At 42.0% G+C, this 25,348-nt stretch overlaps 1 protein-coding gene across 2 annotated transcripts in view; it reads right to left on the reverse strand.

Moving 5' to 3' along the window:
- Nucleotides 1–18,185, reverse strand: part of UCK2 (uridine-cytidine kinase 2) — a 77,777-nt gene extending 59,592 nt beyond the window's left edge. Inside the window, exon 1 of one of the 2 annotated variants that reach the window (XM_070608164.1) lies at nt 17,711–18,185. In XM_070608164.1, coding sequence (XP_070464265.1) covers nt 17,711–17,809 — 99 coding nt within the window. In that variant the 5' untranslated portion in view covers nt 17,810–18,185. The remainder of the gene's footprint in view (nt 1–17,710) is intronic. The other variant, XM_070608163.1, reaches the window with a different exon arrangement.
- Nucleotides 18,186–25,348: the final 7,163 nt, after the last annotated feature.

A 25,348-nucleotide genomic window follows, 5' to 3' on the forward strand; every position in this document is an offset into this window, starting at 1 on the left:
CATGCCACAACTAGAAGAACCCACAACGAAGAATACACAACTATGTACCGGGGGGCTTTGGGGAGAAAAAGGAAAAAATAAAATCTTTAAAAAAAAATAAAATAAAATAATGTTAATAAACTGCTTTCCTTTCCCCTAATTACCCATTATAAAACAAGTCCACTTAACTCTTTTAAAGAAAAGATCCAACTTAACGACAGAAAAGGATTGCTAAGGACTACAGCAAGCTGATAACAAGAGAAGAAGAAAACTGAAAGGTCAGTCATAGAAGAGAGTGGCCAATATCTGGCCAGTCATGGGCCTTATCAGAAAAGAAAGGTTACTGCCTGAAGTAAATAACATCACATTAGTAAGACTCAAACTGTCCCAACAGGTCCTCATCGCTATCAATGCCAGCACACCTGGACACCCGTCAGGCTCACGTGCCGGGGCAGCCGTGCTGGTTAGAAGTGGACAGCAAGGTGGCTGCTGTGACAGCACACCTGCCCCAAGGCACCAACCTTGGTGCCGGCAGACGAGTTTGCTCACGCAGAAACATGGCTATGTATATACTTTTGCACACATTTTCTCATTGAATCCTAACAATAATTCTACTTACTAGACATTATCTCCTTTTCACAGAGGTAGAAGGGAGTTCAGAAGAAACAGATTAAAAGTGGTCAAGCTGGGATGTTAACACAAGCCGCCTGGCTGACTCCGAAGGCCATGATATTTCCACCCCATCGAGCCATTTGGACTTACAGCAAGAAAGCATTTTCCAACAAACCAGGGAGCTCTAACTTCAATCTTTGTTTGAAGTAGAGACATCCTGAAGCTTCCATTCTGTTCCACACCAAAAAGACCTTAAACTCCACCAACACCTGCCAAAGGAGTCTCGTGGCAGGACTTAGCTCTTCTCAGAGGACATGTCCAAAACACAAGCTTTTCCACCTCAAGTTTGACATCTCCTGATCACGTCCTCCAAAAGCCAAATGGTCAATCCAGTGCACACTCCACTCCGCATCCTCCAGTCAGACAAGCAGAGGAGGGCTCCGCCTGCATCTCCTTCCAGAAGAGTATTCACCGCCTCTCCCCTTCAAATACTATGTGTCACTCCATATTCTCCTCTGTCTGCTTTCAAATGTTTGCTTCCTCTACAAAGGGGGGGTGGAGAAAAATGAAGCTATTGACTAATCAAAATAGCGTGTTTTATTTCAATAGAAAAATCAACAGAAGAGGCGCCTCACCCGAAACAGCAGGAGTCTTAGCCAATCTCCTCATCAAGCTCAGTTTATAGAGAAATTCCAGAGAAAGCTCCCTCAGATAACCAATATGCCATACAATAGAAACGTACCCTCAGGGGCCAGCCCACGGCCGAGTGGTTAAGTTCGTGCGCTCTGCTTCAGCTGCCCAGGGTTTCACGGGTTTGGATCCCGGGCACAGACATGGCACTGCTCATCAGGCCATGCTGAGGTGGCGTCCCACATAGCACAACCAGAAGGACCTACAACTAGAGTATGCAACTGTGTACTGGGGGCTTCGGGGAGAATAAGGAAAAAAAAAAAAGGAAGATTGGCAACAGATGTTAGCTCAGGTGCCAATCTTTAAAAACATAAATGCACCCTCAGAAACCCTCTACTGAGACAAAGGGCAGTCACACCACAGCTGCTTCAATAAACATCCACTGATCCCAGCACACCTGTTGGCAGAGATGCCAACCTGTGAGTCACACAGATGGGACAGGCTACCCAGGGTCCCCTGGGTATTTTGCCCTGGGTTCTGAGTTCTATTCCTGCTCAGAACTACTTCTTATTACCAATCCTATCATAAATGTACTAGAATAGTAAAGACCATAACTGCTTCAGTTTACAGAGTGCTTGCATTTGTTAAATGCAACTTTGTTAAAAAAAGAAAACGTTTTAAACAGCAGCACCTCAGATCTTGACACTGCTGTTTTACAGCAGAAACTAAAGTTTATAATACATATAATTATACGTCATCTGTGTTGATGAAAGGAAGTACACAAATAATCCCAGTGGGACAACACAAAATTACACATAGCTTTGGAAAGTGTCTTTGTCACACCGTGTCTCTCCAATTCAATAAGGACATACCCTATTCCCTACAAGCCACACTAAACTCAGAGGAAGCTAAAAAGTTACCATGTTTGCCTACTTTATAGCTCTGCTCAGCACTTTCCCAACTCCAATCCATGCTACAAAAGGTCTATATTCAGGCTAATGCAAGCTTTCCAAAGCAGAGACAGCTTTTCTCTAGATGGATCTACCTTCCCCTAAGATAGGAAAGATAATCATTTTGGCTTAAAAGAGCTCTTCTTCTAGCATTTCTTGAGTTAAAGGAAAGATCCAGTTCGTATCAACAAGCATTTAATTAAACAAAATAGGTGACATCCCTAGTAAGAACTTGATAGCAAGATGTTAAGCTTACTCGTCAGTCGATTTTCTATCTTTAAAAATGCACCATTAGGGGCTGGCCCCGTGGCCGAGTGGTTAAGTTCATGCGCTCCGCTGCAGGCGGCCCAATGTTTCGTTGGTTCGAATCCTGGGCGTGGACATGGCACTGCTCATCAAACCACGCTGGGGCAGCGTCCCACATGCCACAACTAGAAGGACCCACAATGAAGAATATACAACTATGTACCGAGGGGCTTTGGGGAGAAAAAGGAAAAAAATAAAAAATCTTAAAAAAAAAAAATGCACCATTATGTTTACAATAGCCAAGACGTGGAAGCAACCTAAGTGCCCATCAACAGAGGAATGGATAAAGAAGATGTGGTACATATATACAATGGAATACTACTCAGCTGCAAAACAGAACAAAATCATTCCATTTGCAATAACATGGATGGACCTTGAGAAGAATTATGTTAAGTGAAATAAGCCAGCAAGAGAAAGATAATCTGTGTATGACTCCACTCATATGAGGAATTTAAAACTATGGACCAAGAACAGTTTAGTGGATACCAGGGGAAAGGTGGGTGGGGGGTGGGCACAAAGGGTGAAGTGGTGCACCTACAACATGACTGACAAACATTAATGTACAATTGAAATTTCACAAGATTGTAACCTATCAATAACTCAATAAAAAAAAAAACTGAAAAAAAAAATGCACCATTAAACAGGCGCCTAAGCCATCTAGCATGTACAGCTACACTGAGCTCTGTGGATGACAATGTGTCAGCAGTCCTATCCAGGTGAAGGGACCGCAAGAGGAAGTGCAGTGTGCCCAGCAAAGGGACAACTACCCACATCTCCCAGCAACAGCCAAAGCAACCAGGTCTAAATGCTAACTAACATTAGAAGAGGTAACTGAGAGAAGGAATGCATTCTCCAACCACTTCTTCAACAAATATTTGAGGGCCTACTGAGTGCAATTTTACATAGGGTGACTGCAAGAAGGTGAGAGAATTAATCAGACTGATCTCTGAAGGAAGTGCTGTCCTCGCAGAATTAACAGCCAATGCAAGACCCATCTGTAGGACCTTGTGGATCTTTGTAAGGACTGTGGCTTTTATTGGGAGTGAAATGGGAGGCTATTGCAGGATTGTCAGTGGAGCAGGGAACTTATTATCCAATCTTCATGTTAACAGGATCACTCTGGCTGCTCGCTGTGATGAGAATAGAGCATTTAGGGACAAAGGCAGAACGGGGAGATGTGTTAGGACACTATAGCAATGACGTAACTGAGAGATGCTGGTGGCTTGGACCAGGTGGAGGAAGTAGAGGTGAAAAGTGGTCAGTTTGTGGACATATAAGCAAGAAGATCAAGATTTCTCAATGGCTTGGATAGAAGTGAAAGAGAGTAGTCAAGAATGACTCTAAGGCTTTAGGCCTGAGCAACTAGAAGGATGAAGATGTCATCAACTGAGATAAGGAACGTTACACAGGTTGAGTACGTTTGAGGGGAAGCTCAAGAGTTAAATATTGGACATACTGAGATTCCTGATATATATCCAAGTGAAGATGCCAAGGAGTTTGAGAAAGAGGTCCTTAATATTTAGTTATTCAAGAAATATTTATTGAAAACCTATCTGGGCTGTTTTTAGCCCATGCATGAGTCTCCAACAACAGTGAGGAAAAACACAGTCCCTGATCCTAAGAACTCAGTCTAGAGAAGAGAATAGGCTAAACAAGCAAGGACCACACAGGGTGGAGGGAATTTTACCACTGAGGTCTGTTAAGATGCTTTAGCAACACAGCAAAGGGACACCCAATCACTCCAGGGAGGACTGCCTAGGAGAGGCCATGACAGAATGCATACAGAAAGATGAGCAGGGGTTATCCAGGTAAGGAAAAGGAAGGTGGGTGGAGGGAAGGAAACTAGGAAAAAGGAACAACACCTGTGAGAGTAGGACACAGGGTCCTAGGACCTATGAGAAATCCAGTTGGTATCCAGTTGAGGGGAATGTTGGCAAGTGGCAAGGGATATCAGTCCTTCAAGACATCACCAAAAGATTACAAATGCCGACCACCTTATGCAGGTTTGAATTCGAGAAGTACTTGGTATGTGCAATCAGTAGTGAGAAAACAATTATAGGACACTCAAGGCCAATTACAAAACTGTGGAATGTTAAGGGCTGAAGGAACCCTCTTCTATAGATAAATACTGATACTTAGTAAGTAACTGGCAAAGATAGGCAGGAATCCAAGTTTCCTAAATCAGTGGCCATAGAAACAGATGATGTGAAATACTAGTGCTGACACTAAAAAGTGAATGAAAAGAAAAGAAAAGAAAGCCCTGAAAAGAAAGGGCATTAATTAGTAACAAGAACACATATGAAAGAATAAATTTCACTGTAAAGGTAAATGTATCATAAAGGTAGTGAATTAATCACTTATAAAGCTAGTATAAAGGTTAAAAGACAAAAGTAAAGATAATTATGATTATAATAATTAGTTAAGGGGTACACAAGATAAAAAAGATGTAAAATGTGACATCAAAAACAAAATATGGGGAGGAAAATAATAATGTTGAGCTTTACAATGGGATTAAACTTAACTTGTTATCAACATAAAATAGACTATTATAGATGTAAGTTGTTACATGTAAGCCTTATGGTAACCACAAAGCAAAAACCTATAGTAAATACACAAAAGATAAAGAGAAAGGAATACAAGCATACTACTAAAGAAAGTCATCCAACCACAAGAGAGGAGACCAAGAGAAGAAACAAAGAGAGGGGAACTACAAAAACAGCAAGAAAACAATTAACAAAAAGACAATAAGCACATACCTGTCAATAATCACTTTACATGTAAATGGACTAAATTCTCCAATCAAAAGACATAGAGTGGTGGCCAGCCCAGTGGCGTAGTGGTTAGGTTCGTCTGCTCTGCATTGGTGGCCTAGGGTTTGCCGGTTCAGATCCTGGGTGCAGACCTACATACTACTCATCAAGCCATGCACCAGTGGCATCCCACATACAAAACAGAGGACGACTGGCAAAGATGTTAGCTCAGCAACAACCTTCCTCAAGCAAAAAGAGGAAGACTGGCAATAGATGTTTGTTCAGGGCCAATCTTCCTCAAAAAAAAAAAAAGATATAGAGTGGCTGAATGGATAAAAATTTTTAAAAAGACCCTTGCCGCCTGCCTACAAGAAGCTCACTTTAGATGTAAGGACACACACAGACTGAAAATGAAGGGATGGAAAAAGATATTCCACACAAATGGAAACCAAAGTAACTATACTTATATCAGACAAAATAGACTTTAAAACAAAGACCGTAATAAGAGATAAAGAAGGGTGTTATACAATGATAAAGGGGTCAATCCAACAAAAAGATATAAAATTTGTAAATATTTATGCATCCAACATAGGGGCATCTAAATATATAAAACAAATATTAACAGGCCTAAAGGGAGAAATAGCAATACAATAATAGTAGGGGGCTTTAATACCCCACTTACATTAACAGGTAGATCATCCAGACAGAAAATCAATAAAGAAACAATGGCTTTAGATGACACATTAGACCAGACGGACTTAACAAATATTTACCAAACATTCCATCCAAAATCAACAAAATTCACATTCTTATGAAGTGCACATGGAACACTTTCCAAGATAGATCATATGTTAGGCCACAAAACAAGTCTCAATCAATTTAAGAGGACTGAAATCATATCAAGCATCTTTTCTGACCATGAGGGTATGAAGCTAGAAATTAATTACATGAAGAAAATTGGAAAATTCACCAATAGGTGGAGATTAAACAACATGCTACTAAACAACCAATGGGTCAAAGATGAAATCAAAGGAGAAATCAAAAAATACCTTGAGACAATTGAAAATGGAAATGTAATGTATCAAAATTTATGGGATGCAGCAAAAGCAGTTCTAGGAGGGAAGTTCATAGCAAAAATGCCTACCTCAAGAAACATGAAAAGTCTCACATAAACAACCTAACTTTACTAGAAAAAAAAGAACAAATGAAACCCAAAGGTAGTAGAAGAAAAGAAATAACAAAGGCTAGAGCAGAAATAAATGAAAAGAAGAGACTAAAAAGACAATAGGAAAGACCAATGAAATTAAGAGTTGGTTCTTTGAAAAGACAAATAAAATTGACAAGCCTTTAGCTAGACTCATGAAAAAAAAAAGAGAGGACTCAAATAAATAAAATCAGAAATGAAAGAAATGTTACAGCTGACACCAGAGAAATACAAAGGATCATAAGAGACTACGATGAACAATCATACACCAACAAATTGGACAACCTAGAAGAAATGGATAAATTCCTAGAAACATACAGCAAATCTAGAAGAAACAGAAAATCTAAACAGACCGATTACTAGCAAGGAGATTGAATCAAATAATCAAAAGCCTCCCAATAAACAAAAGGACAGGGCCAAACATTTAAAGAATTAATACCAATTCTTCTCAAACTTCCAAAAAGTAAAAGAGGGAGGAACACTTGCAAACTCATTTTACAAGGCCAGCATTACCCTGATACCAAAACCAGACAAGGACACCACAAGAGAAGAAAATCACAGGCCAATATCCCTGATGAACACAGATGCAAAAATCCTCAACAAAATATTAGCAAACTGAATTCAACAATACATTAAAAGGATCATACACCAAGATCAAGTGTGATTCCAGGGATGCAAGGATGGTTCAACATCTGCAAATGAGTCAATGTGATATACACCACATTAACAAAATGAAGGATGAAAATCATATGATCATTTCAATACCTGCAGAGAACGCATCTGACAAAATTCAACATCCACTTACGATCAAAACTCTCAACAAAGCAGGTACCGAGGGAACATACCTAAACATAATAAAGGCCATATATGACAAGCTTACATCTAACATACTCAAAGAGAAAAGGTGAAAGCTTTCCTCTAAGATCAGGAACAAGACAAGGATGCCCACTCTCACCACTTTTGGGCATAGTATTGGAAGTCCTCGCCAGAAAATTAGGCAAGAAAAAGAAATAAAAGGCATCCAAACTGGAAAGGAAGAAGTAAAACTGTCACTATTTGCAGATGACATGATATTATATATGGAAAACCCTAAAGACTCCATCAAAAAAACTGTTAGAACTAATAAATTCAGTCAAGTCGCAGGATACAAAATCAGTACACAAAAATCTATTGTGGTTCTATACACTAATAATGAATTACCAGAAAGAGAAATTAAGAAAATCTCACTTACAATTGCATCAAGAAGAACAAAATACCTAGGAATAAATTTAACCAAGGAGGTGAAAGAATTGCATGTTGAAAACTACAAGATGCTGATGAAAGAAATCGAAGAACACACAAATAAATGGAAAGATATTCCATGCTCATGGATTGGAAGAATTAACATTGTTAAAATGTCCGCACTACCCAAAGATTCAATGCAATTCCTATCAAAATTCCAATGGCATTTTTCACAGAAAGAGAATAAACACTGCTAAAATTTGTATAGATAAAAGATGCCAAATAACTAAAGTAATCTTGAAAAAGAGCAAAGCTGGAGGCATCATGCTCCCCAATTTCAAACTGTATTACAAATCTATAGTAATTAAAACAGTGTGGTACTGGTATAAAAACAGACACATAGATCACTGGAACAGAATAGAGAGCCCAGAAATAAAACCACACATATATGTCAATTTACAACAAAGAAGCCAAGAATATACCATGAAGAAAGGACAGTCTCTTCAATAAATAGTAATGGGAAAATTGGACAGCCACATGGCAAAAGAATGAAACTGGACCACTATCTTACACCATACACAAAAATTAACTCAAAATAAATTATAGACTTGAACATAAGACCTGAACTTATAAAACTCCTAAAAGAAAACACAGGTGGTAAGCTCCTTGACAGAGGTCTTGGTAATGAGTTTTTTTAATCTGACACTAAAAGCAAAAAGTGACAAAAGCAAAAATAAACAAGTGGGGCTACATTGAACTAAAAATTTTCTGCACAGCAAAGGAGACACCACCAAAATAAAACAGTAATCTACAGAATGGGAGAAAATATTTGCAAATCATATATCTGATAAGGGGCTAATATCCAAAACACATAAAGAACCATATAATTCAATAGCAAGAAAACAAACAATCCAGTGTGAAAACAGGCAGAAGATCTGAATAGACATTTTTCCAAAGAGATATACAGATGATCAACAGGTACATAAAAAGATGCTCTACATCATTAATCATCAGGGAAAAGCAAATCAAAATCACAATGAGATATCACCTCACACCTGTCAGTACGGCGGTCATCACAAAGGCGAGAGATAACAAGAGTTGGCAAGGATGTAAGAGAAAAGGGAATCCTTGTGCACTGTTAATGGGAATGTAAACTGTTGCAGCCACTATGGAAAACAATATGGAGGTTTCTCAAAAAGTTAAAAACAGAACTGTCACATGATCCAGCAATTCCACTTCTGGGTATTTATCCAAGGAAAATGAAAACACTAACTTAAAAAGATATACGTACCCCTACCATCACTGCAGCATTATAGCCAAGATATGGAACCAACCTAAGTGCCCATCAACGGATAAATAGATAAAGAAACTGTGGTGTGTACACACACACAGGCACACACACATACACAATGGAATATTATTCAGCCATAAAAAAGAATGAAATTTTGCCATTTGCAGCAACAAAGATGGACCTCAAGGACATTAGGTTAAATGAAATAAGTCAGAAGGAGAAAGACATTATCTTATAATATCTTATACGTGAAATCTAAATATATATATTACAAGCTCTTAGATATAGAGAACAGATCAGTGGTTGCCAGAGGCAGGGGGTGGGGTGGTTAGAGAAACTGGTGAACTGTTTTTCATTTTTTTTAGTTTAAAAAAGGAAAATATATATATATTTAATCCAATACATCCAAAATATTATTTCAAGTTAAAATCCATATAAACAATGAATAAATAAAAATTTAAAATATAATTTAAAAAAGTGAATGAGAATGACTGAGTAACAAATCCTTCTACAAGTCTGGAAGCTTCTAGTTTTCTGCTTTCAATAAAATTAAAGGGGATAAGTGGCAACTGGTTGATTCATAAAAATACATTCAGTTCTGACCTATAATAGGAAAGGTAAAAACTGAGTGACCTTGATATAACAAAGTCCTTCCATTCCCATCTACTTATGTCAACAGCATTTCTCAAAGTTTCTATCTATACAAGTGAAAAAATCTTATTCTAGCAACGTAATGATCCACTAATACATGAAATACCTGGGTGGGAAAGCTCCATCTATCTCATCAAGTTGCTTTTCAATGAAATTCTACCTTTTATGTTTAATTACTTATCAAAATGTATATCTACTTGCTTTGATTAACTTATGCTAATAACTGTAGCAATGCAATCCAAAAGAAATTAACACTGAAGAGACTTATGAGAACAGGAAATAAAATCATTCCAATGTATCTACAGATTTTTGCTACAGAACGATGAAAGACCAATCAAGAAAAAATTTTCGAGCACAAAAATAATTGAAATTAAGTTAACATTTTTTGGGGAAAGTGGAACTGAAATATGATTTCAAGGAGAAAAAAGGAAAAATGAACATTTCTGACTCAAATAAGAGCTTCTTCATGTATTTTTAAACAAATGAAAATAGGGCAAATTATTACAGTATTTAGAGCCCACCAAATACATTTAAAAGAATTGGACCAATTATTTTAAAATGTTAATATTTACAATATGTCAGAAATTAACATCCTTTACAACTCTTTACTCATATGGTGAAAAAAGCTAGCGTCAAAGCTACATGATAGGATAAAGAATTTTCCAAAATTCTCTTAGCACTTATGGATGCAAACATGTTTGAAGACCACTGTCCAAAATCACAGGTCAGTGCTCTTAGCACCCCATTCTACCACAAGCTCTCTCTACATAGCCTGAGAGAGACTACCAACCTGCACAGGACAGACTGCTCACCCTCCACTCTCTGGAGGAGGCAGTCCTAGAGATGTCTGCAACTGGAACTTCCTAGAGGACAGAAAACAGAGGGTGTTTGCTGAGATAAGCTAAAATGGCTCTTGAGCCAAGAAAAAATAAAAGGCCAAAATGTCAGACTAGATAGCATACTTATGGAATGATTAAAACAATAAAGGACAACTCTACTTTACCTACACACAAAATTCTTAGGCTTCCACCATGTATGCACCAGGCAAAATTCTTACAAAATCCTCATAATAACATGCCGCAAGTCACACAAACGGCATGTGGCAGAACCTTCTGTCACTATTACTGTGAAAATGAATGTTCTATCAAAGTGAAGTGCGGGACCCCACGGGACAGGAAGGAAAGGCACTGCTGGGCACATGTTTCATAAGGTACTCGAGGTTACTAGGTAGGGTATTGGAGGTTACTATAGAAAGTGTGGGAGGTTCAAAGATACTCTGACACTTTTCTTACAGTTTCAGAGTAACCATGTACACCATGGTTCTTTTTAACCATGTTTTTTAAACCATGTTCTTTAAAGAACCATGTTCTTTTTAAAAGAAACCCATGCAACAGAAAGATCATTTCCAATAGCCACGGGGAAAAACAAACTGATATTTTTAGAAATATTACCCTCTACCATCGTCATTCAAAATTCTCAAAGCATACCAAATTTGTTTTATAACCAATGCCCCCATATCCAACAAATTACGACTGATGAGAGGCCTGGAAGCACAATGCTTTATATGATTCTTTATATTTTTCAGGCTATTGTGTTAAATAGTCTATTGTTGGTACTTTTACAGTTGTAAATACTTTGGCTTTCTCTGCATGAACTCTCAAGGTAGATTAACTCTTGCGGGCATGTGAACTGAATGCTGATTAGGACTTTTTCTGTCAACACCTTACAAGTGTTACATCTTTTATTTTGTCTTTTAGGAAATCCTATTTTTTGCCTTTATTTTCACGTAAATTTGGCAGCTACTTGTTCATTTGGAAATATTTCACTTTCAAAAATAAAGTTTTGCCTTGCTGTTTTATGTAGGATTGAAAGAAAATTAATACATTTATGAAAATCAAATGATCAAATTACCTGTTAAAAAGATACTTGAAAATGTTTCCACTGTTAAGCCACTTTGTTGCTAAAAACTATGTGTGCACCTATAAAACTCATAAATGGAAACAAACTTGCAAAATACTCCAAATGAGGATTTTCAGTGGGTTTTGAATCCACTAGTTGAAAAACTTTAAATGGAGTACCCCGGTTTGCAAAAACAACTGATAAACAACAGGGAAGATGAAAATTTTCTAGCTGGTTTTTAACAAAAGCCACTGCATAATTGGGGGATGGGTGTATTGTGATTCAGTAAACACAGCAAATGATGAGTTTCTTGTACTTGGATCTTTTTAGGGGATAACTTTTTCAAACAGTCATTAAATCAAGATTTAAAAGACTAAACTTAGAACCAAAAATTCAGCCTTGTATTATCACCAAGACTAATATTACCAAGATTTTCCAAGATCCATGAATCATCATGTATGAAACAAGATTTTGAAAAATAAAACATTCTTTAGTCACAAACAAAAAAATACTTTAGTAAAAACCAAAAGGTTTTATGCTGTTTAAAAATCTCACAATTTTAAGTGTTTATTTCATTTTTTCTCATCCTTTCATAATTTCTATTTTTGTTTTATATTTATATATAGATTATACTTACATAATTCATATATATACATGCTACACTATGATAAGAGATGATCAAATGCGTTAATGATAAGTTGACTTAGTGATAAAAATGGTTTATTGGACAAGATAGCACATGCATACACACACTCACACCAAGTATACCCTTCAACAATTTTTATTGCTGTAAAAAATTGAGTCACACATCTAAAAGACCTTAGAAATCTACAGCAGTTCCAACAGCACCATCTCAAGCCCACTAGCAAAAAAGGTAGAGTCTTCAGCAGTGAAATTCCCAAATGCAATCTGTGTCTATCACAGAACCTCATAAAAACAAGACTCAACAAAGAAGTGATGACATCAGGCAGAAGACCTAAGCAAACACCATGTAGTGAGCAGGGGTTAGGTGACCACAGACAGAGTGAGCATCAGAAACCACACTTCCAAGACAAACAAGGAGTAAAGGAGGAAGCAGCTAACCACAGGCACAGCTGAGGAAAGGCAACAGCAGGAGAGGAACTACTGAGGCTGTAAGACCTGCTGTTTCTTCTTCATTCCACTGCGCTAGGCACTGGCACAATGAACACGAGAGTTTCAGGCAGAGCAAAGAGCAAGTGGGAAGATCCTTGGGCAGGGGGACAGCATGGGGTGCCAAGCATCGGGTGTGGCTAGAATAGAGAGAGCAAGGGGGAAAGTGGCAGGAGGTCAGCAGGGCCAGATCAGACCAGGCCTTGATGGCCATGACAGCAATTTGGGGTGGCAGAAAGCACACAACACCAGCTCTGAGAAAAAGAACAGAAGGACCAAACCAGTTCCACGGCTCTGGGAGCACCTGATAGAAGGAGGCCATGGAATGAGTGGGCTGGCCAGATGGGGATGGCTGCTGAGGCTCCCGGAACAGGGCAATGGGAGCCAAGGAGACGTAAGTTCAGAGCACATTCCAGAACACTCCCAAAGCAGATGCTGACTCACGGTCAAGCTGAGCTGAGATGACAGCTCACATCTCTGAGGGGATTGCAATTTCCTCTCTTGGTCCATATTACTCATACAGTCAGACCAACCTCCCTAAAAATACCTATAAGGACTGCTCACTCCTTGTGGAGAGAGTTCAAAACAGGTATAGATTTGGAAAAGGGAAAATCCAAGTTCTATCACTTACTAGCAGTGCAATCTCAGGCAAGTCAAAAGTTCTCCTGACCTCATCTTCCACTGTCCCCCACCAAGGGGATCACATCTGTCTGACTTCAAAGGGAAGAGAAAAGCAAATGCTTTCATGATAAACTGACTTGAGGATAAAAGTGGTTTAAGCAGCTTAGAACTATAAAATACTGACAGAGACTTTCTCTCCTGTTTCCTTATATCCTGACTTCCCCCCCACCCCAAGCATCTAATCCAGTGTTCCGCACAATGACATCCACTCAACAAATATCTATTTAGTAATAAATACTAGGCTCTGAATAAGCAATATCCATGTATTACGGTTGGAGGGGCTTTTTATTTCTTGGTCATTGCAACATGAGTAACACAGTTAAATATGGTTTCAACTGTGGCTTCAAATCCTAATTCAAATAGTCTTAGAATTAAAAAATAAAAGGGTAGTTATAAATTACGGTCTGCCTAGCTCAGTACAGTAAACACCAACACTTTATCAAACATTGTAATGGGCATTAAGGCACAAATAAACGAGCCACTCTTATAGAACTTTTATTATAGTGGCGGAGGCAGTCCACAATTAACCACAGTACAAGGCAAAATGTGGAAAACTCTGGGAACATTAGAGACAAAAAATGACTCTGATTAGGGAAATAGATAACAAAGTTCCCTGGAGGAAGTCTTAGCAGAACTGAAGCCTTAAAAGGATTAGATAGAGGCCATTCCAAAGAGAAAACCACAAAGAAGGTTTCAGTGAAAGCAGCTCCATAGATGTGTTGGTGTGCATTTGGGTGTGGGGGAGGGGGATAAACAAAAGGGGGGAAATAAACAGTCTGGGACCACATCTGGGGGCTAAGGGGATATGCGCTGTGCTGAAATATATGACCTGTAGTCTGGGCAAAGGGGAGTCATCCAAGAAGGAGAATGACACAAGCAGAGCTCTAGCTAAGGAAGACCACTCTGAGAAGCTATTTTAAATTGGCCAAAGAAGTCACAAGGGCAATAACAGCAAAAATGAAGTGAGAGAATGGCATCTAAAGTTATGGATATAGAGGCCGGCCCCGTGGCCGAGTGGTTAAGTTCGCGAGCTCCGCTGCAGGCAGCCCAGTGTTTCGTTGGTTCGAATCCTGGGTGCCGACATGGCACTGCTCATCAAACCACGCTGAGGCAGCGTCCCACATGCCACAACTAGAAGGATCCACAACGAAGAATATACAACTACGTACCGGGGGGCTTTGGGGAGAAAAAGGAAAAAATAAAATCTATAAAAAAAAAATAAAGTTATGGATATATATGCAAGCAAAGAAATTTAAACTGTTTTTTTTTCCCCTTCCAGGGTTAACTTCTTGCTCTCTCTAGACTTGTCCTTTAGGAGGAAATACAAGAATCTGGTTTTTAACATAGATCAGACTAACTTTCTCGACCCACTACAAAGTTTTAAGATGAGCTTTTAACAATGATCTGCCAGGTCAGCCTAGCAAAGCTGACTGTAAAGTTCTCTAATTCATCTTCTTTTATAAAAGAAACTAACAAATGTGATATATGGAGCTGCAATCACTCTTTTTGCCTTCTACAACCGAAATAATTTAGTCTGAGATAAAATACTTGTACTCAGGGCACTGACAACATTAAGACAAATTAGAGCCCTCAAGAGAAGCTGAAGAAGGAGTTGTTTTTTTCTTATAAAGGAGGGATGGGAGAGGGGAGAAAACTATTAAGATCTCTACTGCGGGTCCGCCAGTACAAAGCAATCCGCATTTCCGTTTCCTTTCGGGTCAAGTATCTCTGACACCATTCTGTAGCTATTCCCAAGCAGCCCCTTTCCAAGCCTAAGGTATAAACATGTTCTTCCCAAACGCCTTAGTCCATTCCTAAACCAGGCAATGGCAAGGACGGAGCAGGGCTGGTCTAGCGCTGCCTCTGCCACCAAATCTATGATCTGAATACATTATTTCTCTCATCTATAAGCGATGAGACTAAGAGTTGAACTCCAGAGGCTCTGAGGTTCCTTCTAGCTCTAAAATTGTCATTTCTGATGATGCTCTTAGGCCCTTTCCCTTCTCCCAAATTCCCTTAACAGACAAACAAACAAATACCCAGGGGGCAGAGAACCAACCTTGCTTCTAGAGCTTCCTACACCACAAGATTCAAGCTTGAGACTTCCAAAGGAGGTCCAGTTTGTTGATGCTGACCATCCTTTAAAAAAAAAAAAAAAAACTCCTGTCCTTGGAGTAATAACAGAATCAAGATATAATTGCAGCAAACTGACTACAATATGGAATTATTTTATTATTATTTTTTTTTTTTGGTGAGGAAGACTGGTCCTGAGCAATCTTCTATTTTATGTGGGATGCCACCACAGCGTGGCTTGACAAGTGATGCTAGGTCTGTGCCTGGAATTCAAACCTGTGAACCCTGGGCCTCCAAAGCAGAGCGCACAAACTTAACCACTATGCCACCAGGCTGCCCCAATATAGAATTTTAGAATTCCAATGCTCCTTTGGACTTTTCTTCACAAAAACAAAAAATTATAAAATAGTCTTAAACGGTGACAAAGTATTTATCAATGCCCAAAGTGTATAACATGCTTTGAAACCTACATGCAAACGGACTCGTTCTTGGGAGTTTCTATAGTCTTCCTCCTTAAGGAAAAATGGGACAGCAGAGTTAGCCACTCCCACGATGGCTCACTACCAGCTCCCACTGGACAGGTTAGGGAAGTAACTCTTGCAACTTAGATTATCAACCGAGAACAGGTGATGACTGAGGAACACACAAGAAGAACAAGAACAGGGTAATTTCACCTTTCAGGATCTCAGTTTCCACCTCTGTAATGACTAAATTACTCAGAGAATTACCAAGGTCATTTTGTTTCTAAATGCTACACTCACCTGCCAATTTTAGTCTCCGTCCCCCTAGGAGGACTGGACCTCAGTTTAATATTTGGGACCAACTATATGCCAGGCATTGTGGTAGGAGCGCTGGGAAGACAGCCAGGAACAACGAAAAAAGGTCCCTTGCAACAGGAATTGCTATGGAAAGTGGGGGGTCAAGAATAATTCCAGAAGAACAGGTAAAGCTTCCTGAAGGAGCCAGCATCCTGGTTTTGCTTCCAAGTACTAGTAACAGCAGTGGTAAAGAACAGGCTAAAAGTTGAAAAATGAAAAAATGCATTCAACTAGGGGCAAATGCAACATCAACTTCTGGGACCTAGGCAGATACCTAGCCCTAGGAGCCAGGGACGAGATTAACTTAAAGAAGTTCCACGGAGCCAGCTGCCGTGCCTGGGCCCCAGGCGCCAAAGTGGTCCAGACCTGGAGGGGAAAACGTAAAACCAAAATGGAGGAGGGGCTACGGCAGAGCCGGCTCCGGAGCGAAAACCTCGTGGCTCGCTTCTCATGGCGCCAACCAGCCTTCCAGCTCCGCTCTCCCCAGTCCTGGGAGGCATCACCCCGCCTCGCCGACCCCAGCGCGCAGCACCCATCTCTCGCAGGAGCCCCTTGAGGAGCCCGTGCCCTAAATGAAGTTGGAGGTTGTTAGAACGGTAGGGGAAACAAATAGCCACATCTTAAAGGCAGTTAGGGGAGCAAAGAAACATCTGGGAGGACTCCAGCCTTCTCTACTTGCATTAAAAGCCCAGGGTAAAGCTAGGAGAGCATTTCTCTAGTCTCTCCTTGCCTTGCTGATAAAACAAAGCAGGCTCCGAGGGGAGTCATTCCCCCAGAGGGTGACCCCTTTCCGCGGATGCAAGACGGGTACGCCCCAGACATCGGAGAGCACAGAGCCAGTACAACTTTCTCATTGAAGCCGACCACGCTTCCTCTTATCACCATAAAACAGAGAAGCCCCGACTACTCTTATGTCATTGATGTCACCGCACCTATTTGGGTCTCAGGATTTTACCCGGAAACCCCTGCAATCCCCAGCTCCAGCTCAAGTCGGGCTCCCCTTCCCCGGGACGCCGCCTCGCGCGTTCTCGCAGCCCTCCGGGCTTTCCGGCTCGCTCCGCCCTCGGCGCCGGAGCTGCGCGGCCGGGCAGGCTCACCCAGGCAAGGCTGGGGGAAGGGGGTGCCTCGGGGGCTCGTTGGGGACCCCGTTTAAAGCCCTCTCCCCCAACATCGCACTTACAAAACAATAAGCATCCGCTTTCTCTGCCCCTCCCCCACAGGACCCCCGCCACGAGTTACCGCCGCGGGGGAGAAAAGCGAGGGGGAGCGCGCCAGCCCTGTGATCCGTGGCCGGCGTACCCCTGGAACCTCAATGGCCCGGGTCCCTGCCCTCCCGTCCATCCCCCGCCGCGGAGCCCAGAGTCCGCACCGGGAAGACTCGGCGCTGGAGCGCGGCCAGGAGCCGAGGCGCGCGGGCCACGCGGTGGCTGCAGCAACTGACACGGCCCGCGGCCGCCGGCCACATGCGCCGCCGCCAGGCCCGGGCCGGGGAGGGGAGTGCGGCCCCGCCGTACCTTGCCGCTGGCCGTGCCCCCACTGACGCCGATCAGGAAGGGCTCGCCGCCGTTGGGCTGCTGGTGGTTCTGCAGGGTCTGCTCGCTGTCCCCGGCCATGGCTCGCGCCGCCCCTCCTCCCGCTGTCTGTGCGAACGGACGCACGCTTTCCCGCCCGCGCCCGCGCCCGCGCCGGGCTCCCTCCGCTTCCCGCAGCCGCCGCTGGGCGCTGCCCGGCTCGAGGCTGCCGCCGCTCGCTGCGAGCCGCTCGGATGCCGGTGGTGGGGCTGGGTTTCCCGGAGCCGACGAGAGCCTTCCTCTGCCCGCAGCGGCTGGCCCGGTTTACATCCCAGGCAGAGGTCAGCGTGATGCTGCTGCTCCAATCCGGGCGGGCACCGCGCTGCTATTCGCCGAGGCGGAGGCGGCGAGGCGTCTGGCCCCAGCCTCCGCCCCTCCCGGGCCCCGCCGCCGCCCGAGGTCTCTGGGAAAGGTGTGCGCCCGACCCTCCTCCCTACCCACCCGGTTAACCCTTTTCCCGACGACCTTCGGCGGACGAGGGAAAAGAAACGAGCGTTCTGCCTTTGAATGTGGTATGCGACCACCTACTTCAAAAGGAGTAAAAAGCTACAAGGGCAGATGGAATAATAGAGGGGATGCCCCAGGTCTGAGAAGCAGAATTAGAACAAGCTTGGAAGATGAAGCTGAAACAAAGAGTTAATCTCATTTACCCATTATCCAAGCTAAAAACTTGTGTTTTCCGAAAAGGAGAATTTTTTCCCCTTCCATTTGCCAGAAGAATATGTCAGCCGCTGGCTTTAAACATTTCCTCTCTTGGAAACCCCCAAACACCATCCTCCTAAACAGGCGGCTCCCTAGAGTCCTTCTCCCTGAGAAGGGTAGTTTGAGGGGTTTATCTGAAGGGCGCCCCCCCCCTCCTGACATCGACGCCCTTTTGAACCACCGTTTGAAATCCCAAATACTGAGGTTCCTGCGGAGTTAGTGTTTGTGGAAACATGAAAATAATATGTAATGCCATGTTGACCCATTAATACCTTTCATTGAACTGGTTTTTAAGAGACAGGCAATTAGTCACTTGGTTGGAAAGGCGGTACTTGCTGGTGACTCGGGGCAGTCTCCACCTCTGGAGCCAGATTTCTGGGTTCACGTGCAGTTCCTTGAGCAAGTGGCTTAATCTCCCTGTGCCTCAGTGTTTTCATCTGTTAAATGGGAATAATAATGGCTGTCACATCCTAGGGTTGTTATATTAAATGAATTATATTTAAAGTTCTTAGAATAGTGCCTGGCACAGTCTACACTGTATATAAGTGTTCGAAGAGAAAAGGTCCCTAAAGGGCTGAAACTGGAAAGGGAACTTTTGTTGGGGTACAGGGGAGAGACGTAGGACTATACTAGTAATTTGTAGCCTCTGTCCTGTGAACCTAGGACTGGTATCAATGAGCTGATGGGGGTCCTACAGATATTAGCATTCTGTTTTTAAAACTTAATAAATTACCTTAAATTCAGAAATATTTGAAAAAATTACTAAGGAAAGTTAAGAGTATTAGAGAACACAAATGTTCTTTTCACTTTTGAAATAGTTCAGGTCACTATCCCAAACTAAACTCCACAGAAGCTCAGACAGGAAACAAACATGGGGAGAGTGGCTCCCTGGTACCCAGAGGCAGGCATTTAGGAGAGGTTAGCTGGAAGGAGGGTATCTTACCAAATGGCTGTGGAGTAGGTGGGTTTTAGCTGATTCATGAGTCTGCCTCTTCTCCCCCAAAGTCTTTTCTCCAATAAAGAGATGTAATGGGCCTTCAAGGACTTTTGCAGAGTCTTTCATAGCCCAAGATAAGGCCTGTTGGAATTTGGAACTTGATGGATCCATGGGTAAGGGTAGCTTAGAGGAAGAAGAGGAGGTTAAAAGGACACCACATCCTCCATGAGCTTTTCCCAAATCCCCACCTTCCTTATCATTCCTATCACTTTTTTCCACTGTATTTTATTGTACAAATTTTCAAACATAAAGTTGAAAGATTTTACAGTAAACACTGATATACCCACCACTAGATTCTACAATTAATATTGTACTATGCTTACTTTATCACACTAGTCATCTACCCATCGCACTATGCATCACATTTTTATTACAGTATTTGTTTCTCTTTGCTTTGTTAGTTTTAAGTGGCTTACTCTGAACTGGTTGATACATTTCTTGCTTTTTTTTTTTTTAATTACTATATCCTCAGTACCTAGAACAGTTTCTGGCACATAGTAGGGTCTTTACATTTGTTTAATGAATGACAAGACACCAGGTCTCATTTCTATATTCCCAAGGCCCACTGAGCAGAATGACTGGCAAGTAGGAAGCATTCGATACATTTGTCAAATGAATGAATGAATGAACAAATGAACGAATATGGAAGAGGTAACAAAGTGCCAACAAGTAAACTTCACTTTCACCATTTTGGAATGAGAAGTGGTATTTGCTAGATTGTATTTATGTGACTACTACTCTTCTTTCTGAATGTTTTGTTTGCCTGGCATTCCAGGTAACTGTTTACATCTAGTCCTAGTGTGTGCATCTCTTAACTAGTTGAACTAACTTATTAACTGAGCTAAATCATTACAGTTATCTGTATCCTGTTTAATAATAATAATATTTGACCTCTGTGCATGAGTCAATATACATAAATGTGCTCGGACAGAAACAAAAGCTGTCTACATAAATCTGAGGCCTGATTAGCAAAGGACGTCCAGCTGCACTCCCTGTTTTCACTGTGCTGCTTTCCTCTCTCTTCTCTGTTCCTAGTGCTGGCTTACCCACACATAAGGAAGTTACCCACGTCCATTTAAATTAATAAGGGTATTCACAGCACTGGTCGCCTCAACAAGGACTTTTGCATCTCTGCTCTCTATAAAGCAAGGCAGGCTGTCTGTGCTATTCCCTGTGCTGTGTCATCCTCTCTTGGGAGCCTGGTCACCAAATCCCATAGCTAGGGATGTTCAAATCACGCTGGAGCCGACTGTAGCAATTACACTGCAGATTCTGAATTAAGTGATTTCCAGCTGTCCTTCCCCTCCCACTAAGAAAAAAACCAAACATTTTCACTAAAATCCAGAGTTAGAACAGATTCAAGGGAACACATTTCCTCGGTATCTGTGACCATTTTTTTAAAACATATATACAGATTTCAGTCTGATCAAGTTCTGGCCTGGTTAACATTTGGGTATGAAGTCAGCATGAGTATGCAACTGCAGCTGTAGCCAAAGAACAATTAGAGACATTGCTGTTGACAGTCATCTGTCTGCCTGCCTTCTCTCCTTAAGTTGCCATAGTTCCGAACCAGACAAAAAATGCTACATTTTGTCTCTAACTGAAAAGTTCCACCTCCAGGTGCCTCATGCACTATGGTTAATTCTCTGATTGCTTATCACATTTCCCAACCGGAAAAAATGTTATCACACTTCAGCATGTCTCTGAAGCATTTTTGTTCTCTGTATTGCCTTTCTAACTACCTTCTGCCTTTTATCAATCAGCAATTGCTTTGACGGATCATAAATACAGTTCTGAAAAGATGAACAGATGATATTAAAGCTACTTCATCATCTAGCTCTGTGATCTTAATCAATCACACTCTCAGATACTGTTAGGCAACACGATATAGCACAGTCTCAGACCAGCAGCATCAGCAGCATCTGGGAATGCAGATGCTCGGGCTCCACCCCGGGACTAGGGGATCTGAAACTCTGTGGGTAGAGCCCAGCAGTCTGTGTGGTAAGCCCTCCAGATGACTCTGGTGCCCACAAAAGTTTGAGAATTACTGATCTTGTGGAAAGAAGACAATGAGCTCTGTTAGAAAAGCAAGGTTTACATCCTTGCTTTGTTATTAACTTTGTAACCCTTGACAAGTTACTTAATTTCTATAAACCTCAGTTTGTTCAACTGTTAAAAGATAGGCTTGTAGGACGGTTGTGAAAATCATGGATCTATATTGGCACATAGTAGTTGTTAAATAAATATTTCCCTTCCCCTTCTATCACAGCTCTCTGATTTATCACAGAAGTTCCACCATTTAGGGATGAGGAATTCCAAAGGCAAGAATTCCTAATCCCCAAGGACACTTTAAAGTAAAAATTAAAAGATAACATTGAGAATAGGCAAATTTATAGAGATGGTAAGTAGATTAGTGGTTGCCTATGTCTAGGGAGGTTGGGGGAAATGGAGAATGCCTGCTGATGGGTCCAGGATTTCTTTTTAGGGTAAAGGAAATGTTCTAAAATTGATTGTTGTGATCGTTGCACAACTTTGAATATCATAAGAACCATTGAATTGTACAATTTAAATTGGTGAATTGTATAGTATGTGAATTATATCTCAATAAAGCTGGTTAAAAAATAAGTCTCAACTAGCAGGCTAGGAGGGGAAAGAGATTTTTTTTTTTTTTTTTTTGAGGAAGATTAGCCCTGAGCTAACTGCTGCCAATCCTCTTCTTTTTGCTGAGGAAGACTGGCCCTGAGCTAACATCCGTGCCTATCTTCCTCCACTTTATAGGTGGGACGCCTACCACAGCATGGCGTGCCAAGCGGTGCCATGTCCGCACCCGGAATCCGAACCGGCGAACCCTGGGCCGCCGAAGTGGAACATGCGCACTTAACCATTGTACCACCCGGCGGCCCCAGGGAAAGAGATTTTTAGGAATTGGGAACAGAAATGGGCAAAGGCACAGAGAAAAGACTGAGAATTAAAAAGATAATGTCATAGGACTTCGTAGCCTATAAAACATTACACAAACACAAGTTTTTACTTTTGTTAAATTCAACATAGCGATTTTTGCAAGTACACCCTTCCCCTCAAAAGATTAATAGTTATACAAGGGCCTTTAAATTTTGGTTGGCCCAACTTCAGAAATCCCATATGCCCCAAGAAGGCTTCCCAGACTTTGAAAAAGTTAACATACTTTTAACAGATTTTAGTTCTGTCAAGATTTTCTGATTTTCTCTCCCCTCCCCATACCAGGATCTATTTTCTAATGTGATTCTATGAAACTAAGGCTGAGATAAAGAGTTCAGTTGTCTTGCCCAGCCAGCTACCAGCACCTGATAAGAGCAAGCTCCCGGCATCCTTACTGCGTCCTCCTCCGCGTTCTCAGCCATTGAGCGTCATTCTGCTCACAGGCCTTATCCCAGACCCGTATCTGAGGCTTTGCTTCTTTTCCTATCTCCAGACTAAATCCTTGCTATCTACACTTTTCTGCATGACTTCCTTCACCTTCCCCAATTAGCTCCAAGGTTACCTTCTCTATGCATAATCTACTTCTACGCCCTCCCTCCCCCTGGGTCTGATGCTGTGTCCATCGTATCATAATGGATGCATTATAGTTGGTGCTGTACAATGCTGGGACTAGGATGAGACAAGGCAGACCCCCTAGGGTACAGAACCTAAGGAGACTCTGATTCTTGGATGGAGCAAGTGCAAGTGTTCCGTGGGCCTTAAAAAGGACCACCTCCTTACACATTTGCCCTACACGCCTTCCTTGCCTCACCCCAGTCCCAGCCTTTGTGATTGTCCACAAGAAGAGAAGCAGAGGATGGTACAGTTGATGGCATCAACCTCAGAGGAGTAGTTACATTTAGTCTGGTGGTTTGTGTTTAGACTGGTGGCCAAGGATGGCAGGTTGGATCGTCCTTGAGATGCTGGGCTGAGGTGCCAATTGGTGTTGGACGCCAAATGAGATTAGCAGATTTAACAGATCAGTCTTTGCTCGGGGTTCAAATAGTATGTTGTTGAAAAGTTATTTTAGCATGTTGAAGCGAACTCTCCCCAGGTCATTAGGAGAGAAAATTAGTTCAGTTCTGCTTCATAATGAAATTACCATTGTTCCTAGTGGCAAGGAGGCCTAAAGCTTCAAGAGGTGGAACCTAGTGTTTCAGAAATATTTTCAGAGACTAAAAAAACTATCAAAAGCAACAAATTCCCCAGGAAAACACGTGTGCACACACACACACAAGTAGAACTTTGAGTATAATTTTCTGAGGTGCAACGTAGCTCCAGTTGTCAGCCTAGTAGCCAGAAGAGGAGGTGGGGGTGCAGGCAGCTTCAGAGGAGAGCACTTATTGCCAGCAGAGTGGAACTGTTAGCTCTTGTTAGGGAATGTGGGCCATCTCTGCAAGCACAGAGTGTCTAGGGGCATGGTGGTTGCTGAAGCAATATCCTCAAAGGCATCCATCCAGATGTCTGGATCCTAGGATTTTACTACCAAGGCCCTAACATTCTCCTAACACTGCTGCCTTGGCTGACCAATGCAAATAACTATGACATTCTATGACTCTGACAATTAGGTCTTCAGCATACTGCTCAAATGTGCCTGTCCTTCCACTGCAACAGATCAGGGCCTCTTTGTAAGTTACCACAGAGCTTCTCTGACTCTCACACTTAACCATTAACTGCCTGCTAACAGTAGTGTTTCGCCACAACTTAGCAGCAACCAGCCAACTCCACTGTCTTTGTAGGGATTGGTCCCCCACGTTTTTGAAAGGGCTGAAACATTGCACCTGCCACAGCTTTCTCTTCTACTGGGACATTTTCCCAGGTCACCACTAGTGAAATCTTTAGCAACTGAGCCACGACCTTATGCTGTGTCTCACTCCCAACTCTTCATCTGAAGGGCAGTAGCTAAGTCAGTCCCAAATCCCCATCTGACCACTTATTTTCTTGGACCATTCTTGGTATTGTTTGTGCTAATCTGGGTCCTCTAAGAAGCAGATGCCAAGATGGGATTTTATTAGGAGAAATGGCTGTGAGAGGAAATAGGGAGGGAGCTGGAAAAGCCTGAGAGAGAAAGCCTTCAGTCTGCAATACAGAGCTGACCCCGAGTGAAGGGGAGAGACAAGGAAGGTTGGGCAAAAGCATCCTAGACTACCATGCAGACTAAGAAAGGTTCAGCCAAGCCATTGGGAGTCCTCAGGTCAAAGTTGTTGACAATCATCAGAGCCTCACGTCTCCTAGGAATGGATCCACCTTAGTATTCCAACAACATACAGTCATTGGCTGGGAGTAGCCTATGCGAAGCATCGTCAGGGAACAAGGCAGCAATTTATTTGAGAGCAGGTTAGCAGGGGCTCCTGGTCAGTTGGGTTCCTTGTAGGTGGAGGTCTTTGAGGTACTTCTCCTGGCCACCACATACCAAGAATGAAGTATTGAAATCTCTCACTAAAATTGTTGAATTATCTATTTTTCCTTTCACTTGTCACTTTTTTGTATCATGTAGTTTGGAGCTGTTTTGTTAGATACATATACCTTTATGATTGGGTTGAGTTTTTTTTAATATATTGATCCTTTCTCATTATGTTTGTTTGTTTTGTTTTGTTTTGTTTTGCTTTTTTCGAGGAAGATTAGCCCTGAGCTAACTGCTGCCAATCCTCCTCTTTTCGCTGAGGAAGACTGGCCATGAGCTAACATCCGTGCCCATCTTCCTCTACTTTATATGTGGGACACCTATCACAGCATGGTGTGCCAAGCTGTGCCATGTCCACACCAGAGATCCAAACCGGCCAACCCCGAGCCCCTGAAGCGGAACCTGTGCACTTAACCGCTGCGCCACCCGGCCTGCCCCGATCCTTTCTCATAATGAAATATCCCTATTTATCTCTAGGAAT

This window comes from Equus przewalskii, unplaced genomic scaffold (assembly GCF_037783145.1).
Source record: "Equus przewalskii isolate Varuska unplaced genomic scaffold, EquPr2 ChrUn-3, whole genome shotgun sequence".
NCBI lineage: Eukaryota > Metazoa > Chordata > Mammalia > Perissodactyla > Equidae > Equus > Equus przewalskii.